The sequence below is a fragment of the Stylophora pistillata genome, chromosome 5 (assembly GCF_964205215.1).
Source record: "Stylophora pistillata chromosome 5, jaStyPist1.2, whole genome shotgun sequence".
Lineage (NCBI taxonomy): Eukaryota > Metazoa > Cnidaria > Anthozoa > Scleractinia > Pocilloporidae > Stylophora > Stylophora pistillata.
In genome coordinates, this window is record NC_142523.1 from 30,734,217 (window position 1) to 30,755,251 (window position 21,035).

At 38.5% G+C, this 21,035-nt stretch overlaps 1 protein-coding gene across 2 annotated transcripts; it reads right to left on the reverse strand.

Annotated features, from left to right (window-relative positions):
• Positions 1-10,307: 10,307 nt before the first annotated feature.
• Positions 10,308-20,015, reverse strand: LOC148731412 (uncharacterized). Of its 2 annotated transcripts, XM_088761156.1 has the most exons (6): positions 19,903-20,015; positions 15,100-15,306; positions 14,456-14,611; positions 12,973-13,281; positions 11,235-11,275; positions 10,308-11,123 (listed from the first exon to the last, which is right to left on the reverse strand). In XM_088761156.1, exons 1-6 carry the CDS (start codon positions 19,964-19,966, stop codon positions 11,121-11,123), a joined length of 780 nt encoding a protein of 259 aa, XP_088617282.1. In that variant the 5' UTR covers positions 19,967-20,015; the 3' UTR covers positions 10,308-11,120. The 2 variants fall into 2 exon arrangements, with proteins under 2 accessions (XP_088617282.1, XP_088617281.1); XM_088761155.1 differs by having other exon boundaries at positions 10,308-11,275.
• Positions 20,016-21,035: the final 1,020 nt, after the last annotated feature.

The window sequence follows — 21,035 nt, forward strand, 5'->3', positions numbered from 1 at the left end:
ACACAAAGTTCGTACTGATATGGAAACCAGAAGAGAACTTAAGTTCCAAAAAACATGGTTAGGTAGTTATTTAAGGCCCTCTCTATTCAATTATTTCTTAGAGGGAATTTTCTGTGTAATAATAACGGTATAGGATAAAATATGAACTGGACTGGACTGTTTTTTGGACTATTTTTTGCACGATTTTTTTGAACGATTTTTTGGACCATTTTATAAGGGGTCGGCACACCTTTAGTACTCAGGGAGGAGTGGGTGCTGTCGAAAAGTACTGTGGGAGGGGTTGGGAAGAGTTTTGTTACTCAGGGAGAGGTGGTAGGTGGTTGTAATTGTAAACACTACTGGTTAATGGAGTTTTTACTCGATCGTACAGGTTATTTTAATCGGTTTTTCAACTGCCTTCAATCAAAATGTTTGCGCTAGGCCGTGGTGTTTCTTTAATTTTTAGTAATGCGAAAATGCCACGTATACACTGGACGTAAATTTTTATCGAAAATATCGCGTTTACGATCTTCCACTGTAGAGCTACTAGTCTGGCGTAGGTTATGCGTGTGCCTTTCGAGTCGACTTGTGCACCATCAGTTTTCCTTTGGGTATACAGTGTGTAATTACCAGATTTATCTATCTTCTTTTTGTCATTGAAGTTATCAGACGAGATCACGAAATTCCCGGTCCTTGGCCCTTGACTAGAATTCACAAGCACTATCGTAATTTTTACATTTGTACGTTTACTATATGAAATCATTTTTGGTACAATCGAGTGTCTTGAGTGCACTTAGTGGGTTTTGATTGTTTTTAAACAGGCGCGCGGAAGAAAATTTAGTGGTGAACAATAAAGACAATAGAGTGTTTTTGTCTCGGAACTGGCATAGGGTAAAATATGGACTGGACTGGACTGGACTATTTTTTGGACGATTTTTTGGAGTATTTTGCACGAGTTTTTGGACTATTTTTTGGACTATTTTTTGGACAATTTTACAAGGGAGGAGGCACACCTTTAGTACTCAGGAGGGGGTGGGTGCAGTCGGCAGGTACTGAGGGAGGGGTGGGGGAAGAGTGTTATTACTTAGGGAGGGGTGGTAAGTGGTTGTAGTTATAAACACTACTGGTTAATGGAGCTTTTACTCGATCATAATAATTATTGATTGTTTTTGAACTGGCGCGCGGAAGAAAATTTAGTGGTGAACAATAAAGAAAATAGTGTTTATGTCTCGCCACTATCGGTCTGATAGCTGCCCCTTGGAAATCTGACGTTCTTAAAACTAGCATATTTGCCCGAGAAGTGAAGCTTCTCGGGCAAATATTTCTTTTAAGAACATCAAATTTCCGAGGGGCAACTAACAGCTGATAGTTCCTCGACAGAAACACTCTATTGTTTAACTAGGTATTTCGGTGTTGTGTGAGAGTTTGACTAATGGTCGTGGGTCATGGGTCGTGGGTACAAGTCGTGGGTCGTGGGTGTGGGTGTGGGTGTGGGTGTGGGTAAAAGTCGTGGGTGTTGTTAAAACTTAATAGTAAAAATAACCATTTAAAATATTAAATATAATAATACATAAATTTTATACAATCCTGTCATTCATTAATTTAACTGTTCTTTCTTCTAGTTATTTTATTTTGTTTATTTAATTTACCCTACTTTACGTCTATTTTTATCTGTTATCTCACTGTCAATGAAATTAGTTTCAGTTTCGCAACGCATTCCGAGATCTCGTTTGACAACAAAGGGAAGAGAGATAAATCTTGTAATTACACACTGTGCACACATTTTTCGAGCTCTGCGGTCTGCGGTCTGCGGTCTGCGTTTTCGAGGTCTGTATTAACGAGACACCTGAGTTGCTTTGTACGATTGTACCAAAAATGACTTCATATAGTAGAAGTACTATAACGTTAAAATTGCGACAGCGCTCGTGAATTCTATATTTGCGGCTAAAGTCAGGGGCCAAGGAAGAGAAATTCGGAGATCTCGTCTGACAACATCAATGACAAAAGAATGATATATAAATCTGGTAATACACACTGTATAAACAAAGGAAAACTGATTGTGCACAAGTCGACTGACTCAAAAGGCACACACATAACCTCTGCCAGACTGTTAACTCGACAGTGGAGGATCGTAAACGCGATATTAGCTGTGGTCACACTACAGGGTTTTGTCCTAGAGAAACTTGACTTGTTGACAGTTTCCCTAGGGAAACTCAAATTTGCAAGTGTGACCGATTTTTTCCTAAGTAAATTACCTCGGGAAAGTTTTATCGTCTGGGGCTTGAAAACCGCAAGAGAACAAAAGAATGTCCTGTGGATTTCCCTTGACAACTACCCTAAAAAGCAGAAAGAGGGAAAAATCAAATCCCAATGGACGCTCCGACCAATGGACGCTCGTCGGCGATCGCGCTGGTGACACATCCGGAATTATCGTGTTGTGAAACTAATTTAATGTAATTACAAGATTTATCTCTCTTCCCGTCGCGAAACTGAAACAAATTTCATTGACAGTGAGATAAAAATAGACGTAAAGTAGGGTAAATTGAATAAACGAAATAAAATAACTAGAAGAAAGAACAGTTTAATTAATGAATGACAGGGTTGTATAAAATTTATGTATTATTATATTTAATATTTTAAATGGTTATTTTTATTACTAAGTATTAACCACACCCACGACTCTTACCCACACCCACACCCACACCCACACCCACGACCCACACCCACACCCACGACCCACGACCATTAGTCAAACTCTGAGTTTTTAGTCAGTCGACTTGTGCACAATCAGTTTTCCTTTGTGTATACGGTGTGTAATTACCAGATTTATCTATCTTTCTTTTGTCATTGATGTTATCAGACGAGATCTCGAAATTCTCTTCCTTGGCCCTTGACTTTAGCCGCAAATATAGAATTCACGAGCGCTATCGCAGTTTTAACGTTATAGTACTTCTACTATATGAAATCATTTATGGTACAATCGTACAAAGCAACTCCGGTACAAAGCATCTCGTTAACACAGACCTCGAAAACGCAGACCGCAGACCGCACAGCTAGAAAAACGTGTACACAGTGTGTAATTACAAGATTTATCTCTCTTCCCTTTGTTATCAAACGAGATCTCGGAATGCGTCGCGAAACTGAAACTCCTAATAAATGGTCCACATACTGGTCCAAAAAATGGTCCAAAAAATAGTCCAAAAAATAGTCCAGTCCATATTTTACCCTATGCCAAAACACTATCGTATTTGCACCATGGAAAAGAGGAAACAAAGATTGTATCTGTTTTTTTCGCTTTTAAGGTGCATATAGAAAGTGGTTTTTAAAAAGATGTATGATATAATAGCGGAAATATGTAAAACTAATTTCATTGACAGAAAGATAACAGATAGAAATAGACGTAAAATAGGGAAAATGGAATAAACAAAATAAAATAACTAGAATGACGGGGTTGTATAAAATTTATGTATTATTATATTTAATATTTTAAATGCTTTTTTATTATTAAGTTCGTGATGTTACTTTTGAAGCTGTATTATAATCTAGTTTTATTGTATTTATAATCTTTGAATAGTTACATTGTTCGACTAGTTAGTTCTATTTTTAATCTCTATGGCTTAGACTGTATTACTTACTAATCTTTAGTTTTGAGGGCCACTGGTTTATCAGCGCAAGCTTTTATGTGTATACCCTCTTTAAATAAAGTCGATTATTATTATTATTATTATTATTATTATTATTATTATGCAGTATACACGTTTGGATGCTATTGAGCTAAGCAAGATAGGGCGAAAATTCGTAACCTATCTGCATGACATTATTATTATTATTATTATTATTATTATTATTATTATTAAGTATTGAACCACACCCACGACTTTTACCCGCACCCACACCCACACCCACGACCCACGACTTGTACCCACGACCCACGACAATTAGTCAAACTCGTTGTGTGAAATTCTGAGATCTTGTCTGATAAGATAACTGACAAAAGGAAGATAGATAAATTCACCACTAACATACTGTATACACAAAGGAAAACGTAAAGCAACTGATAGTGCACACACAAGTCGACTCAAAAGGCACACGGATAACTCAACAGAGAAGGATCGTAAACGGAGTATTTTAAATATAAATTAAAGTCCAGTGTTTACGTGGCAGTTTCGCTTTCGCATAACGGAAATTCCGATATCTCGTCTGATAAAATGAATGACAGAAGGAAGATAGATAAATCTGGTAATTACACACCGTATACACGTTTTTCGGGGTGTGCGTTTTCGAGGCGTGCGGTCTGCGGTCTGCGTTTTCGAGATCTGAGAGAATATTGCTTTGTACGATTGTATCAAAAATGATTTCATATAGTAAACGCACAAACATTAAAATTGCGATGGCGCTTGTGAATTCTATATTTACGGCTAAAGTCAAGGGCCAGGGAACGGAAATTCTGTGATCTCGTCCGATAAGATTAATGACAAAAGATAGATGGATAAATCTGGTAATTACACAAAGGAAAACTGACGGGGTGCAAGTCGGCAAAAGGCACGCGCATAACCTATGCCAGATAACTCAACAGTGGAGGATCGATAGTAAAAGCGATATTTTCAATAAGAATTAAAGTCCAGTGTTTATGTGGCATTTTCGCTTTCGCATGGCTAAAAATTTAAAGAAACGCCGCGGCAAAGCGCAAAATGTTGATGTAGGAGAAGTCAGTCGAAAAACCGATTAAAATAATTATTACGATCGAGTTAAAGCTCCATTAACCAGTAGTGTTTACAATTACAACCACCTACCACCCCTCCTTGAGTAATGACAGTCTTCCCCCACCCTCCCTCAGTACTTGTCGACTGCACCCATCCCTCCCCGAGTACTAAAGGTGTGCCTCTTCCCTTATAAAATGGTCCAAAAAATGGTCGAAGAAATGGTCCAAAAAATAGTCCAAAAAATCGTCCAAAAAATAGTCCAGTCCAGTCAATATTTTACCCTATGACGGTTACCAGTGTGTCGCCGTACCCGCGACCACAATGTGACAAAAATAATAAAGATTTTGTTACTCTTACTTAGCAAACGACGAAGGGAGACGTGATTATTTAGATAACGCTGAACATGCTGCACTAACGACACCTTTTTTCGTTTCTTCTTCGTGCCCGAAAAGCAAAGGTCGAAAATATTGTAAATGCAGAAATCAAAAGAAGATCAAAGCGGTCTAAAAAAAACATTATAGCAAAGACAGTTTTATCGCCGGAAACGAGGAACTGCACGAGGAGTCGCTTGATGTTAGAAGGGTTTAAAAAAACAGTAATTATTAAAAATAATTAGAGATATTATCGAAGAAATCACTTAATAAGGTTTTTGCGACATCATGTCGCCGTTATCACATGATTACTGCAATGGGCAGTTTACAGTCAGCTATCGCTGCCATGAAGGTTAAATGAGGGAGTTATATACAGACCTATGGCTGATGCAAGGAGAAATTTCTGATACGGATGCAGACTGCTTTAGTGAAGATTACGGGCGCTGGGATTTCAACTGGAAACGTTCAGTTCATTTGATTCTTTCGTTTTCTAAGAGGAGAAAGTTTGTGAAAGATTTGATGCCAGTGCCTCTCAGATATTTAACAAATGGTAAACACCACAGCGTACACTATTGAGTTATGGATGCACGCGGGAGGTTGATAAGCACGAAAGAAGTGTAAGAGTAGCTCGAGGCGATAGCCGAGAGCGACTTTAGCTTCTTGGGTGCTTAGCAAACCGCTCAAGTGCATCCATAACTCAATAGTGTACGCTGTGGTGTTTACCATTTGTTTTATAACATAACATTTATACATTGTAGCTAAAGCGTTCCCTTTTATTTAACAAATCTTACGTGACCAGAAAAAACAAGCGCGCGCGGAAAAATAGTCTTTGCATTTGCTCACGTCAGCAGCGTACACCCATGGGCAAATGGGGGACGCTAAATTGACCAATCAGAGCGCGCGCCTTACTTTGGTTATGTTATAATAAAAAATGAGCTTGTCGCCATGTTGATGAAAGTGAATGGATAGAAAAGTAGCGACAGATTACTTGGTTCTAACTTAATGTTTGATGTTTTGCACCTGACCTTTCACAAATGTTGAATGCATTCCAGTAATTTTGAATCGGAGCACTTTCAGATCGAGTGTTGAGAAACCAAATCAAGGAATTTAAAACAGCAAATCAGAAGAAAGGAAAGTTTCCCAAGAGCCAATGAGAAATAAAAGTGAAATTACGACATTCGATTGAAATTGCTCTAAAGGACAAGTACAATGATCTTATCCTTGATTTTTTCACCGTTATTGAGCTCCTGGACAAAACTACCCCGCTCCGATCTCTGTCTCAGTTAAAACTTCCATCACCTCGATAGCGCGAAACTAAAAGGTATCCAATGTATCTTTCACGTTAGTTCACCTCCTGAAAAGCAGCCCCCGCTTCTTTACATGGGACATTTCAGCCAACGGAATTCTTCATGAAACACACTAAAATGTTACATACCCCATTTGTAAGGTTAACCCTTGAAGTATGCAATCATTTCCATGCTAAACATCTTAACACTAAGAAGGATCTAAACGGTCACTGATCATGAATCTTTTTAATTTTTTTTTTGTTTTAGCTTCAAGGCATTTACAAGCGAGTTGAAAGAAATTTTCTATTCTGATCATTATTTCAATATGTATCTTAGAGAAAGCCCGATTTTGATCCACTTTTTCTGTCACACAACGGTGCAAAATCAATGTTGCGTGACAGAGAAAAAGCGTGACAAGAGGACTACGATTGCGCTCCCTGCTGGCCGAAAAACTGCTCAATACCGTTTTAAATATTGTATATACAATAAAGGATTAATCAAGTATAACAAATACGTTGATATCATGTTTCAAAATAAAGAATCAACATAACTGGAAATAAATTGATCCGGTTAATAAACCCTTCAACCTCAGTCACTAACATCTAATTTCCCATTACAATATCACTTCTAAATCAAACGTTACGGTTATGAGTAAAAAGACAATAATCTCAACTGAGTGAAGCTCTGGATGGTAAAAAAAAATTTCTTCGCGTCAGTACCATCACTAATGTAAAGCACACAGTATGGGGAACATGCCTACCGATGTTCAGGGAGCGTAGAGGGCTAAAGGAGGTCTTCCTTGAATCTCCCAAGATTTTCTACAATCTAAATTTGTGCATAAGTGGGATGATAGTGTTTTCCATTGTTGATATAAAACCTTGTTGACGCAGTTTTCAAAATTTGGCTGAATTGAAGATAGCTAAAACGAAGTTTAGCTAAAGAAGGGCAAACTGTTGGTTTCACAACCGGCCGACTGTTATTCAGGTACAAGCTACAAAAAAAATTATGAGTTTGGTTACGATATCTTTCTACTAGCAAACATGGCGATCAAACATGGCGGTAAACACACGATCAAACATGGCGGTACACACACACACACAGACACACACACAGACGCACACACACACACACACACACACACACACACACACACAAAAACTATAATTGCATCGATCTTTCTAACACTAAATACCTCATTTTCGTTCACGCCAAAAAAATTAAACTTCAAAAGATCGTTTTTGATAAATCAAAGACAGTTTGTTTCACAATTTGTGGCAGGTGTAACCTGGGGGAGGAGAGGGGGGGGGGGAAACTGCCTGGAAGGGAGGTAGTCTGGTACTGTCTCCCTTTTTTTCCCCTTCCTTTCCCATCTCCTATCATATCTACCTGTCGGAGTAATCTGTAATCTTCGTGACTTTCGATGGTCTAGCATTTAAATACTCAGGCATTAAAGGGATACTCTCCACCAAATGTTAACATTTAATTAAAATGTAGATCTTTTGCCAAAACAACTACTGGAGGAAGAAAAAGTTCCCTAAAACCTTTCATTCGATTGAAATCCTGGTGCAAAAGCGCGAAATTCACTCAATTCAAAGACCGGAAGTTGAAATGGCTCCTAGTTAAACATAGCCTGCGAACAGGCTCCCCGTTTAATCAGACGTGGGGACACAGAAACCTTCCCCTTCCTTCCCCTGCTTCGCGCCCTCCAAGCCGGGAGCCTGTTCGCAGGCTAAGTTAAACACGTAATCAATGACGTAATAGGAGAACTGAAAAACATACGAGCGATCGTAATGGAGTCCAACTCTAGAGATTCGAGTTTTTCCTTTTCGGATTCATCGTCGGTGATCGAGAGTGCAGACGCTCAAGGAACTGAACCTTATATGTGCTTGAGCCTTAAGACAGTGAGGCTAGTTCTGACTCCTCGAAAGAACCAGATTAAGCCGATCCATTCGAGCGACTACGAAACAGATTGGTAAGCGATTTCTCTGAGTTACCGTCAATTTTCGCCTTTTGGCGAAATCTCCTCGTTTGTCACTTCACAAAGTGAAGTGATTGTTAGATTTGAGAAATGCAGCAGTGTTTGGCCTTAAAAGTGTAGGACCTCAACTTGATTAGACCGGCATTTGTTTTTAACACAATAAAGCTTCTTTCACATTCGCTGCACGTGTTATGTAAATCTTAAACTTGCGTAATTCCTCATTCTTTTACTTCTTCTTCACCTTCTTCCTCTTGATCCGAATTTTCCTCCTCACCCTCAACCGGGGTCGACGTAATAAACTCCTTGAGCGAAGTGCGTTGTGTGCTTTTACTCTTTACTGGAACAGACGTCTGACAACCTGCCAAGTTATTTTAGCGTGCGGTTTGGTTACTTTCTTCGGGACGGTCAAACTACTGTCACAACAGATTTGTATTTTTATGTATTTTCAAGTGACTAAATTTGCCTCTAGCGGTACGACTGCTCCGAAATTGCACAGAGACATCTTTCCCTATTTTGGGAGTTTGGGTGCTGACATCTTGAGCTTGGGGTGAGAATTCTACCGATGCAAAACCAAATTGTTCGGTAACTCTCTTTGGAAAGGGAGAGGTGTTCATTTTCTATATGTGCATCGAGGATCTGGAACACGCATCGGGTAAATGAGTTGGGTTATAAGTTTGAAAGAGCTTTTTGCTGCATTTTTCATTCAATGAATACAGGTTCTTATTTGATATTATATATGCAAGGCTAAAAAGATTAAGAAAAGTTATTAAAATGCTAAAACCAAACCTTTTCGGCTGTTTGTCATCTTCAGGGTTGAAAGTGTTGACCGTCTGTACATACATACATATCTTATGTGATTCCCGATGGGAAAGGTCTGGAGACATAAGAAATGAATTGTTTGTTCAAACTGGGGTGGAATTGTTGGATCATTAGCCCCTCGACGATCCTACGCTTGTGGAATGTTTCTGCTGAGGGGAGAACACGCCAAGTGAAAGAATGTGATGGATTTTCCCGCAAGTGTTTTGCAGGTTCAGAGGTGTGAGTAGGACAAGTTTATATTTCTTTTACAGGTAATACATACCCCCTTGCAGTTTTCCGTTTTCTGTATGCTCCACGTAGTTGTTGTCGATTTTGTTTTGATAATCCCGCGCCAGTGTCATGGACTTGTGAAGATGAGAGTTTTTTTTTCCGTCCTCGAGCCTTTGTTTCTTTTTTACAGGCGGATTAATATAAAGAATTAAGGGAACAGCATTGTATTTTAGAAAGGGCTTTCGTCTTTAAACCCATAGATTTCGCCAGAACCGACTGTTCCTCAAAAGAATCTGTAGTGAAGTATTGAATGCTGCACAGACGGCTAGAGTTCGTTGGGTTCTCAAAATCGGATCGCGTGTTTTTCACGGCTCTCGTCCATAACCTAACGAAATTAGGATCTTCGGGTCATTTATGAAGGCTTACACCATCGCTACGCATATTGGAACATCCACCGGCCACACATCGTTACGGTATTATTGTATTTTTGGGGCGCGTTTTTTATTGAAGAAATCTCGGTGCTCTTGTGAAAGAAATCTCAACGGAAGTTAAATGAGTTGTCCCTTCTACGTCACTTCCGTTGGGAGGCAAAGCCCTACGCTCGAACCACGCGTTGAGAAAAGTTTCAAATTTAAACGAAAACAACGAAAGATTTACCCTTTCTTTCAACAGCTTTGTTTTACTTAAGTTGTTATCCGTCTTTTCTCAAAAAGTCATCACAGGCGAGAGAGTATCCCTTTAAGCTTGAATTAACAAATGGTGAACGGCATAGCGTACACTATTAAGTTATGGATGCACGCGGGAGGTTGCTAAGCACGAAAGAAGCGTAAGAGTCGCGCGAGGTGATAGCCGAGTGCAACTCTAGCTTCTTGAGTTCTTAGCAAACCTCCCGAGTGCATCCATAACTCAATAGTGCACGCTATGCCGTTCACCCTTTGTTTTATAACATAACATTGATACATTGGAGGAACAGAAGTCCTTTTATTGAGCTACATCGCAAAAAAATGTTTTGTGTAGTCTTACATGACAAGAGAAAACAAGCGCGCGAAAATTCATTCATAACAACTAACTGCACACCAGCAACTCGATAAAGTTTAATCACGCTTCCTGAAATACCGACCAAAAGCCTCTTTAATTTATGAGCTCTGAATCCAACAAACTGTGAAAGAGTTCAGCAGAACTATGAACAAACTTTGGTGTTTACCATTTGTTTTATTAACATAACATTGAAACATTGTAGCAAGAGTTCCCAACAGGTCAAACCATATGTTGAACAAAACCTACGAGAGGCTGTGGGATTCTTTAGGACTGATACTGTAGTATAACTTGCAATCACATGATATGTTGTGCTAAGAAATGCCATCATTCAATTATTATATTTTGAATCAAATGAAAGCAACTGGCATTTCAAGAATCATAATGCTGATAATAATCAAAATAACCAAAATAGTATTAACATAGACACTGATAATTGTAGTGTTATGGATAATACTCAAAATGATGACAATGATAATTATTATAATAATAAATAATGGTAACATGACCAAGTAGATTCCAATTGGGTCTGACTAATCGTACCGGTGATTAACGAAATCAGACAAACATGGAGAAGGAGTCTGATTTGTCAGTCACAGCTGAAAAGTAAAGCTGTAAGTACAAGCATGGTTGTTGCTATGGCTATTGTGATAAATTCTGTGATTGGTGGATATATAAGCTGAGTGGACGTAGAATGATTGGCTGCTTTAGTTGTCTGATTACAGCCAACTGTCTGATTTCACTGCAAAGGAATAATAAGTGAAAAATAAAACAACAAATGCACTGATCCCAGTTAAGGAAATTGCAATGACTATGATCACACTAATAATAATGATAATAATAACAACATTACCTGTGTGCTACTACATGTAAATGCAGCTGACAGTGATAAATCTGAGGAAAATTAAACATAAATGTACATGTAAACCATTTGCTACCTTTCTATAATATCAAGAAATGAATAGATATTCTAGTCTTCTCGGATAAGGACGAATAAACCGTAGGCCCTGTCTCCTGCAGGGTTAGGGGTAGGAGACGTTAATTCACCACGCACAAGATAACTGTGTGGTGGATGTTCTCCCATGGGATGGGATGGGTGGCGTGTATTTCTAGGGGGCGTAATCAGCCTCAACAACCCGAGTTGAAATAAAGTTACCTGTACCTACTACCATGACATAATCCTTTCATCCCTAACGGTGACTTAAGCATCTACACATAGAATGTAATTTCTCCAAGCTTACAAGACCACCTTGAATCAAACATCAAGGTGACGAGAATTAAAGAAATGATCACCAACTAAAGAGTTTCTTGATTTTTCGACAAATTCTCCTCCTCAGTAAAAGAGGAGATATATACAGAAGAGAATGAAGAATCTAGATGTTGTCGGTGTTGGGGTACAAAGTATGTCACAGTAATCTCGTGAGTGCTTTCTTTAACGCCCCTTGCTTAACCAAATTAACTAATGAATAGATGCAGGAGACGGGACCTACGGTTTATTCGTCCTTATCCGAGAAGACTAGAATGTCTATCCATTTCTTGATATTATAGAAAGGTAGCACATTCTCCTCAGTTTTTTTTTAAGACCTTGAGTGTTGGTCCGGCCGGGGCACGAACCATCGACCTTGACCTCCCGCACAACACTCCAACGCTCTAACCAATTGAGCTAACCGGGAGGCGGTTAGGCATTTACCCTGGTTTACAAGGAAAAAATGGTAAATACAGATCGACATGCCATCTATGTACAGTACATGTAATGTAAAAATTGGGCCATTGAAATTTCACCAGGACACTGTGCTGGGTAGCCTTAAAATTTTGTGATCTCTAAAGCTGAATGAACCTTCCCAGGTATGCTGTACCAAGAAAAATGTCTCACTCGACCAAATGCTTTCCCTTCAACTCCCAGAAGTGGCTGCAATGTAACCTCTCCGTACAAATTTAAAACTCAGTCTATTCAGCCAACAACTGAAGCAAGATTTTTTTAACTTCTCATGACAAGAGTTAAACAACAAATATTCTGGGATCACTAGGTTCATACAAAGCAATTTATCAGTTTAAAGGTGTTAGCTATGATGTAATTATAACAAATTTTCTAAACTAGCTATGATGAGAGATTTACATTTCTAATCAGAGAATCAGATGCTGATACAGGTATTTCTAGAAATAAATTAAATTATAAAACTGTGTTTTCATCATGGGTACTTTACTTTCTATTTAATAATGGTATGGCTGTTGGCAGTCAGGGTACTTTAATTTTTGTTTAATAATGGTACGGCTTTTAACAAGCAGGGTATTACAGAATTGATTGAATGCTTATTAGCCCGAGCAGATTCTTAGTGGCCATACAAAATGTACAATGCAGCTCTTTTACCCCTTTAAACTCCCGTGAGTGATTAAGACAGAACTTTCTCTTCACAGTATCACATGAATACAAAATCACACTGACAAGTCATGAGAAGAAAGAAAAATATCAATAAGGGGATTATTAGTCGATCCAATACTAAATTCACCGAAGTAACAGGTAGCAGAAGAATTGAATGGCAGACAGTAACAAGAATTACTTATGAGGTCTTGCAATAGTTAATTGTACTTACCCTTAATAACTGTGTAATTTGTAACGTTGTACTCCTTAATATGTCTCAGCTTTACTTCCAAAGGGCAGGTGTACTTTCCCCCTGGTGGTCCCCCCTTTGTAAACTTTAGTGGGGCTAAAAAGTCCTGTTTCACATCTGGATCTGGATTCCGCACACTCTCCAACAACTTCCCATCTTTAAACCAGGAAATCCTCTTCAGTGGGATGCTGAATTCATTTCCTCTTCTAGTTAGGTTGCAGAAGATTATAATGCCGTCATCTGGATTAAGAACACTGGAAACTGAGACTTTTATTATTGGAATTTCATTTCCTGAAATGCAAGAATGTGTAAACCATTGCATGAAGATTGTAATGGCCGACACAAGCGAAGCAAAATTTCGACAACTATGAGTTTCGCAAATGAAGACACACTATGATGCGAGGATATATTTTACGGACAAGCCTTGAATCGTTTTATTTAACGTAGTCGTGGTATCCAAGTACTTATCATAAACTGAAATATGAATTTACAGGGAAGAAGCTCAGCTAAATGCGAATAGACAAACCAACATTCCAAAGATTCCAATATAAAGGCAAGATGCAAAGCTAGCTAAAAACTCAAACAAACTCACAAACAAACTATATATGAGCTCAAGGAAAGGAACATTAGCACTAACATAACACTCCCGCTTGTAAGAATTGAACCAAAACAAACTTCAATATAAGGTAGGTATTCGGAAGCGAAACGGGAAATCCAAACAGACACTTTTACTCTAACACAGAAAACTGTAGTCTTACGACAACAACCATTAAACAAACCGCCAAATGATAAACTAAAAACTTCAACTACTCTCCTCTAAAAATCACACACGTCAATGTTAAAAAAGGGTCCGTGTGATTTGCTTACGATATTACTTCGTAATCTCAAAGCACGCACACACGAGTCGCGCGTGCACAAGTTTGTCAACGTCTTCTTAACAGTAGGCAAAAGGCGTGGCAGCCGTTACAAAGATGAAGATTATTGGCCAAAAGCTCAAGCATCAGGTGGATAGATTTTTCTGTTAACAAATACAATTTGTTTCCCAGTTGGAATGGAGATGGCTTATAGAAATATTTTGCTGCAAAAGGATTTTTATAAAAAGGTACTTTACCATTTAAGATGAGGGCATAATTTTTTGATGATCACTCACCCTACATGTAAATTGCACATTCAAAGTGAAAAATAACAGGAACTTTGACTCTGAACAATGGCAAGTAACCACCCTACAACTTAACAGCTCATCCTATTCTCAGTGCTTTAAAGGAGATAGCAGTAGTGTTTTTCCCCTCAATAAGATGCCAGTCTTCAGAAAAGTTACCCCCATCCCTTGCATTTCCTTCTGTTTTCTGACAGTTTATTTTTACTCAATTCTATACTATGTGGATAGACACGACATACATAATAGACTTATTTATGCTGTGAGAGTACAAAGTAGTGAAATTTCATCTGAAATGCACAGACTTACTTGTAATAACGCTAACACTAAAGCCATGCCTCTTTGGTAAGCTTACATTTTTCGCAAAAGCATGGCATTGATAGCTTCCAAGATCACCATACTGACTGTCATCCTGAATTGTTACATTCTCCAAAGTCATGGTAGTGTACAATTTAATGTTTCCTCCTACAACGAAAGCAATTAACTTGTTTGCAGGAGGAGAAGAATATGGCTTTGTACTGTACAGATTATAGAGGGGGAGGGGAGGGGGAGGGGAGGGGGAGGGGAGAGGGAGGGGAGGGGGAGGGGGAGGGAAGGGAAGGTGGAGGGAAGAGGAGGGGAGGGGAGGGGGGGTCCTGATCCCATTCCAGGCACAAATTGATAAAAAATTATCATGGCATCAAGTATCCAAGAAAGGAAAAGTTCAAATCTCTCTTGTTATATGTGCGAGGTTTCAGGAAAATCTTGATGTTCTGACAAACTTAAGGAAATAAAATTCATGGGTCACATATGATTCAGGAGGGAAATCATGACTCAACCTCGTTCACACTATTTATGACGATTTTAAGAATCCTGCTTTGGGAGTAAAGTCTGAGATCCAGAGGTTGTTTTGTTTTGTTTTGCTTTGTTTTCTAGAGCCAGATACATTATCTGTAATACAAAGATATACTCACTTATATTCTCTGTTCTTTGATTAAACAAAAATCTATCCCCCTCTAACTTTCTGTATCGGTTAAGATCATCTCTCCTATAAAACTCTATTCTATCTGGTTGAAGTTTACCAGATGCATCAAATGCAATGCAAGTAACGCTTGCTGAGGTGTACTGTGGTGGGTAGATGTTCTCTGGGAAAGGTTCTATAATTGCAAATGGTGGTTCCCCTGGAAAACAAAGAAAAAAAACGAAAAAGAAAAAATGTACACTTACATCTATTAAACTCCAGGAACTGCATATACATGTATACTTGTATCTAGAAATGAGAAACCGGTGTGCTTTTCTGCATGGGGCCGGACAGATGTTAATTTGAAGCTGTAATAGATTTTTGCCCATATTGTACCTTACGAAGCTGTAACGCACAATGTAACCATTCCTAAGCTATCTCTAATTGATATTTAAAAAATTGTAAGCCAAAGTGCACAAGTAGATCACTCTAAATAGTTCACGCTGCTTTTTGTTGAAGTTCGAATAACGCGCATAAAAATTTCTAGATCATTCCGTTATCAGGTATTGTTATTTAGTAACTGCCCAAACACAGATCCAAAAACAGTAACATCGCAAGTTGTGTCATTTTCAATGACAATTTTTTTAAAAATCGTCCCTGCCACACTGAAACCATGTATTTTAATCCATCATGACATGAAAAGTTTGAGCAAGACTATAGCAACGCTTTGACAAAAACATATTGCGATCTCAGAATTCCAGCACAGCAAAAAAATGTGATTTTCAAATTAGTATATCTTAAAGTCTATGTAATGGCGTAAAAATTCTTAGCGCATGAAAACAGTCTTAAATTTCACAAATACGACCTCAAACATCTTTCACTTCCAAATTCATGTATACGATCTTAAGGCCAACGAGCTACTGAAATTTCGTAGAACAAACAACACAATTACGTATGTGGTGATAGTAATCAGTCACGCTTTTAGATTTTTTCGATCAGTTCATCCTAAACTTTTAAAACTTCAAAATCAACATATAAGATTCAAGACACCACCTGCCATTTGTAACCACAAAAAAAGAAAAGAAAACTGCGAGGTTTTCGCTAGAGAAAGCTCGTAAAATGCATCGAGAGATCGAAATTTATTCGTACATTACGACAGTTATACGCTCACAAAGCTTCAAAGAAATTGAAAAACAATGCTGATATGAGATCGCAAATCATCTGGACGAAAGCTTCGGTTCTCTTCAAAGGTTTCAACCTCAGGTGAGGTGAATGCACTGATTTAACTTCACCAACACATCCACTGTGCTGAAAGTAATTTTTCTCTATTAACAGAACATACTTCCTTTCAAATCTTTATTTTGATCGGACATCTTGTAGATTTGACCGGACATTAATTAGCATTATTATACATTGTAGTCACCATCTATCTTCTCATTGGCTAAACGCCTACAGTTAATTCTGGGAAACAGCGCAACCTACAGATCATTCACTAATCTGTACCTACAGATTCGTGAATAATCTGTAAGTTGCGCGCGCAATACGTGATTTCCGGTGGAGCAATGTCAAGTTCACGGACACCGAGGTAAGAATGGCTTCTCCATTCGCTTCATCGACCCAGGGAGAAATTGAGAAATTACTTGAAGATAAAGATTCGGAAAATACTAAAAGAATGTATGATGAATCAATTATTGGATTCGGTTTTTGTGATACCCGGAATAATCAAGGTCTCGGTTAGTGTTATCAGCCTCAGCCTTCGGCCTCATCTGATAACACTTACCTCGACCTTGATTATTCCGGATATAACAAAAACTTCATTAAAATTATTTAGCATGATAAAATTCACTAGAATAATGATTTTCAAGAACTGCAATTAATTTTTTTCTTTCATTATCAGTCTTGAGCATGAACAGTTCATTATGCAGTTTTTCTTCATGATACTGCACGGAAACTCTCCACTGAAGTATTTTTTTCGTTCGATATCAGTACTTTATAGTAAACTGATATGCTGGGAAAAAATAAAAGCAATGCCTTAAGTCCTGTTTCCTTATTTGGTTATAAATAAACCTATGCAAGCCCTGAAGGTCACGCCAGAAAGACTGGATTAATTGCAGCGTAGCACAAGTCACGACGACACTCTGGGGACACTAAGAACCACAATTCTGACCGGATGGCCAATGCAGAAAGATCAAGTACCAATCAAGATCCGGGAGTAATAGTCTTACCGCGACGAACTTTCAGTACACAATGGTGTTCTTTTCAAAGGCTCGAGAGTAGTCATCCCCGGCTAAGTTACTGAGACCTGAAATCAAATCCAGAATTCATTCCAGGCATTTAGGAGTAGAAGCTTGCCTGCGTAAAGCTAGAGACACTGTACTCTAGCCTGGTATGAATGCAAAAGGGAGTAACCAAATCAAACAATGTTCAATTTGCAACGAATTTCAAGCTAAAAATCAGAAGCTTTTAATGCAAAGCCATGAACTTCCTAACCGCCCGTGGAGTTGAGTAGCTGCTGACCAGTTCAGATTTCATGACAAAGAATACATCGTGCTTGTTGACTACCACTCAGATTTCAAGGAAGTGCCAAGATTGGAGGAAAACACTTCCAGTTCCGTGATTGAATTATTCTAAGGAACAGTTCAGCCGACACAGCATTCCAGACACACTAACTACTGACAACGCTCCTCAGTTTACAAGCCATGAGTTCCATCAGTTTTCAGTCGATTAGGAGTTCACTCACGTATCGTCTTCCCCGCATCATCGCAGATCCAACGGAAAGGCAGAGTCTGCTGTGAAAATTTTCAAGTCTTTGTTCAGAAAACCTCTCAACGACAACAAAGACACGTAGTTAGCCTTATCGAACCAACGCAACACACCAACAGAGTCCCTCGAAAGTAGCCCTGCACAGACATTGATGTCTAGACGCACCATAACCTTACTACCCTTAACTTCTAACCTACGGTACCCCAAGATTCCAGAAAATGTTAATGCAGAGCTTAATTTGAAAAGGCAAAAGGCTACGTGGTACCATGACCGCACATCGCGTGCCCTACCAGAATTACAAGTTGGGCAAGACATAAGAGTGGCATCTCTTCAGAGGAATCAAAGGTGGAAAACCGGCACCTGTATTGAGAAGTTTCAGACAGGTCCTATGTAGTAAAAACTAGTTCAGACAATCAAATATTATGTCGAAATCGGGAATTTCTCAAGCCAGCTGCACAACCATTAGCAGAACAGCACAAACTAGTTGAAAGCAGTGACAGCCAGCTTTCAAAGAGTGTAAACCAGCCTTCAAAGCAAGATGTTAATTCAGCTAATCATGAACCGAAGCCAATATTGACATCACAGACTGTTCCATTGAAGAAAACTCGCACAGAGTTGTAAAGCCACCCTCGAGGTTCAGTGACCTTGTTGAGTAGTTTATCGTATGAAAATTGACTTCAGCTCAAGCGAACTCGAAGTCTTCATCAGTTAGAAAAACTGACTATTGGACAGTAACTTTAATAAAGACTTTCGACTTTCAGTCCTGTATGAAGTTCCATTTGTTTTGTTTTGTCCTATTTTTTAAAATCTTGTTTTAGTCATCTCCTTTTCAGTTTGAACACATTTCATTTATGTTCATATGTTTACTTTTGGAAGTTAGCTTACCCCAAAAGAAGGGAGATGTTACGATAAGTTGTCCTACATCACTTGTCACGTTACGTATTTCCTTATTTGGTTATGAATAAACCGGTCCGAATGGTTTATTCATTATTATTTTAACCTTTTTCACTTGTGAAAACAAGACGTAAATTCGAGCAACTTAAATGTTAATGAATAAACACTTGGCGACGCGCTGTCTGGCTGGTCAAGACTTTATTTCCTCACGAAATATTCATTACAGGTGTCGGCGACCTGAAATTCAGCTTTTAATTTCGCAAACAGTTTGAAAAAAAATCCTTTCCCCGAAAATATTTTGTCCAGTCTAAGTTCATCCTTTATTAAATATACTTTTACGAGTTGCTACCGCAGACTATAATTTATTCATCGCTAGTTCAACTTCACGTGCAGATTATTATCTCCTGTTCATATGTCATTCGAGCACACCTTGTTTTACATCAAACGTTTTCAGAGTTGACCAAACACGCAAAAACTTAATAAAATCGCTTGGGTTTTTCTTCGCCTTCACAATTAAAAAAAGGTCCGTTATCTTGAAAGAACACAAAGTGACAGCCAATATTTGCAACGTGACTGATCGACGAAAAGCGTTTGTTTTGTTTTTCTTGCGCATTCATCTGGCATCTGCTTAAAGGCAATTAATACTATTGAAATTATTACGTAGTCATTAAATAAAACTTGTTTTATAAATGATTTGAACAGGCCACTAGCTAACATTAAACTTATAAGTCATTTTTTGACCAGCCTTTGCCGTTGTAAAGGGCATTACCGTGCGAGACTCGAGGGTACATATATCAAATGCTAACAGCATTTTGTGATGCACGCAATGCATTAAAGGGCGATTTATTTGCAATACCCTTGCTTTATGAGTTACCTTTCCAATATAGCTCAAACAATCTGTGTCGGTGAAATGTTTGGACATCATGTCCGATCATAATGTGAAATTGGCCGGACAAATTCAAAATTTTGTCGGTCAATGTCCGATGACTGACTGTTATTTCCAGCTCTGCATTCAGTAAACCGGCATGTTTTTGTCGCTTTCCTCCCAAGTTTCATTTACACAATGAGATTTGTTTCGGAAGCTCTCGCATGACAAGTAAAGTTTCTTCGTAGCTACCACTATATTATTATAGGGTTCTTAATACACATTTACCCTTACCTTGAGCCTTCACTGTTGCAAAAATAGTGAGAAACAGAGGAATAGTCTTTTCTAATACGGCCATGGTGTTCGTCGCACCTAAATCTATCTTTCAGCTTTTCATTAACCTTGGCACCAGGTGAAACTCCCGGCAGACTTGAAATTGAGGCTGTTTGACGCAACAGGCCTGTGCGGGAGTGTGTTGTCGTCTGAGTGCTAAATATGTATATGCGCTCGTTGGAAATACGAATACTTTATTCTAGAAACGTGAATCTTTAAATTGCACTGATGTAGTCGCGATAAAACCCATCGAGATAAGTCTTTTCTTTTGTAAGGAGGAAAAGATCTCGCCCAAGAAAACTCACAAACTTTTGATTCAAAGTAAAGGAAATGTTAACAGAAGCGTCGAAATTTAACTGACATGTATAAAGTGAAATAGAGTCTGGATATCCATGTTGAACGTACCCTACGGAGAGTACCCTCGAGCTTGGGGTGATGATCATAAAATGTCATTAATTTACAAATCGTAATATTTGAGACCTTTCGTTACCAGCAATTTATCAAGATGACGTGATAGCAAGCTCGCGCAAGCCCTGCGTTTTCCTAATATGGCATATGAAGTCCATTGCAACACCAGGTCGTCATGACTATATGTTTTTTTTTTCAGAATCCGACTGCGTTTTGAGCGAATCGGGCTGGGAGATTTTCCTCTCTGATTTTTTCGAAGTTATTTAAAATCAAGGAGAGTAACAAAGAGTGTTGACCGAAAATGGCTTCAATTCAAGAAGGTTGGTGGAATTTTGTACTGTTATTGCCGATTTTTTCTTTTTTAAGTTAATTTTTTTGCCGAAAGAAAACTTTTTTTCTCCTCATTAATTGCGCATTTGGTTTTTATTTCTCAGGAGAGATCCAGGCTACTAAAGAACAGGTAAATTTAACATTTGTGCAGTTTGTCGTGAAAAGCTGAAGTATCATTTCCTACAGCTTTTTTTTTAGATAAGGTTCAAGCACGTCAGTTTCTTGTAATTCTAGTGCGCTTGCATGCAGAAACGTGTATTGCGTGTTCCAAGCACATCCGTATCGAATAGCAGCTGTGGTCTTTTGTTTCCTGTCACGAATCACTAGTGGTGGTTAAAGATTGTAATCGGATTATA

Bases quoted from the DNA above. Each gene is read 5' to 3' on its own strand.
- LOC148731412 (XM_088761155.1), bottom strand. From the start codon at position 19,966: ATGGCCGTATTAGAAAAGACTATTCCTCTGTTTCTCACTATTTTTGCA. The intron at 13,282-14,455 runs GTAAGTCTGTGC...CTTGCATTTCAG, and splicing joins TAGTGTTAGCGTTATTACAA to GAAATGAAATTCCAATAATA. The intron at 11,276-12,972 runs GTAAGTACAATT...AATTTTCCTCAG, and splicing joins AAATTACACAGTTATTAAGG to ATTTATCACTGTCAGCTGCA.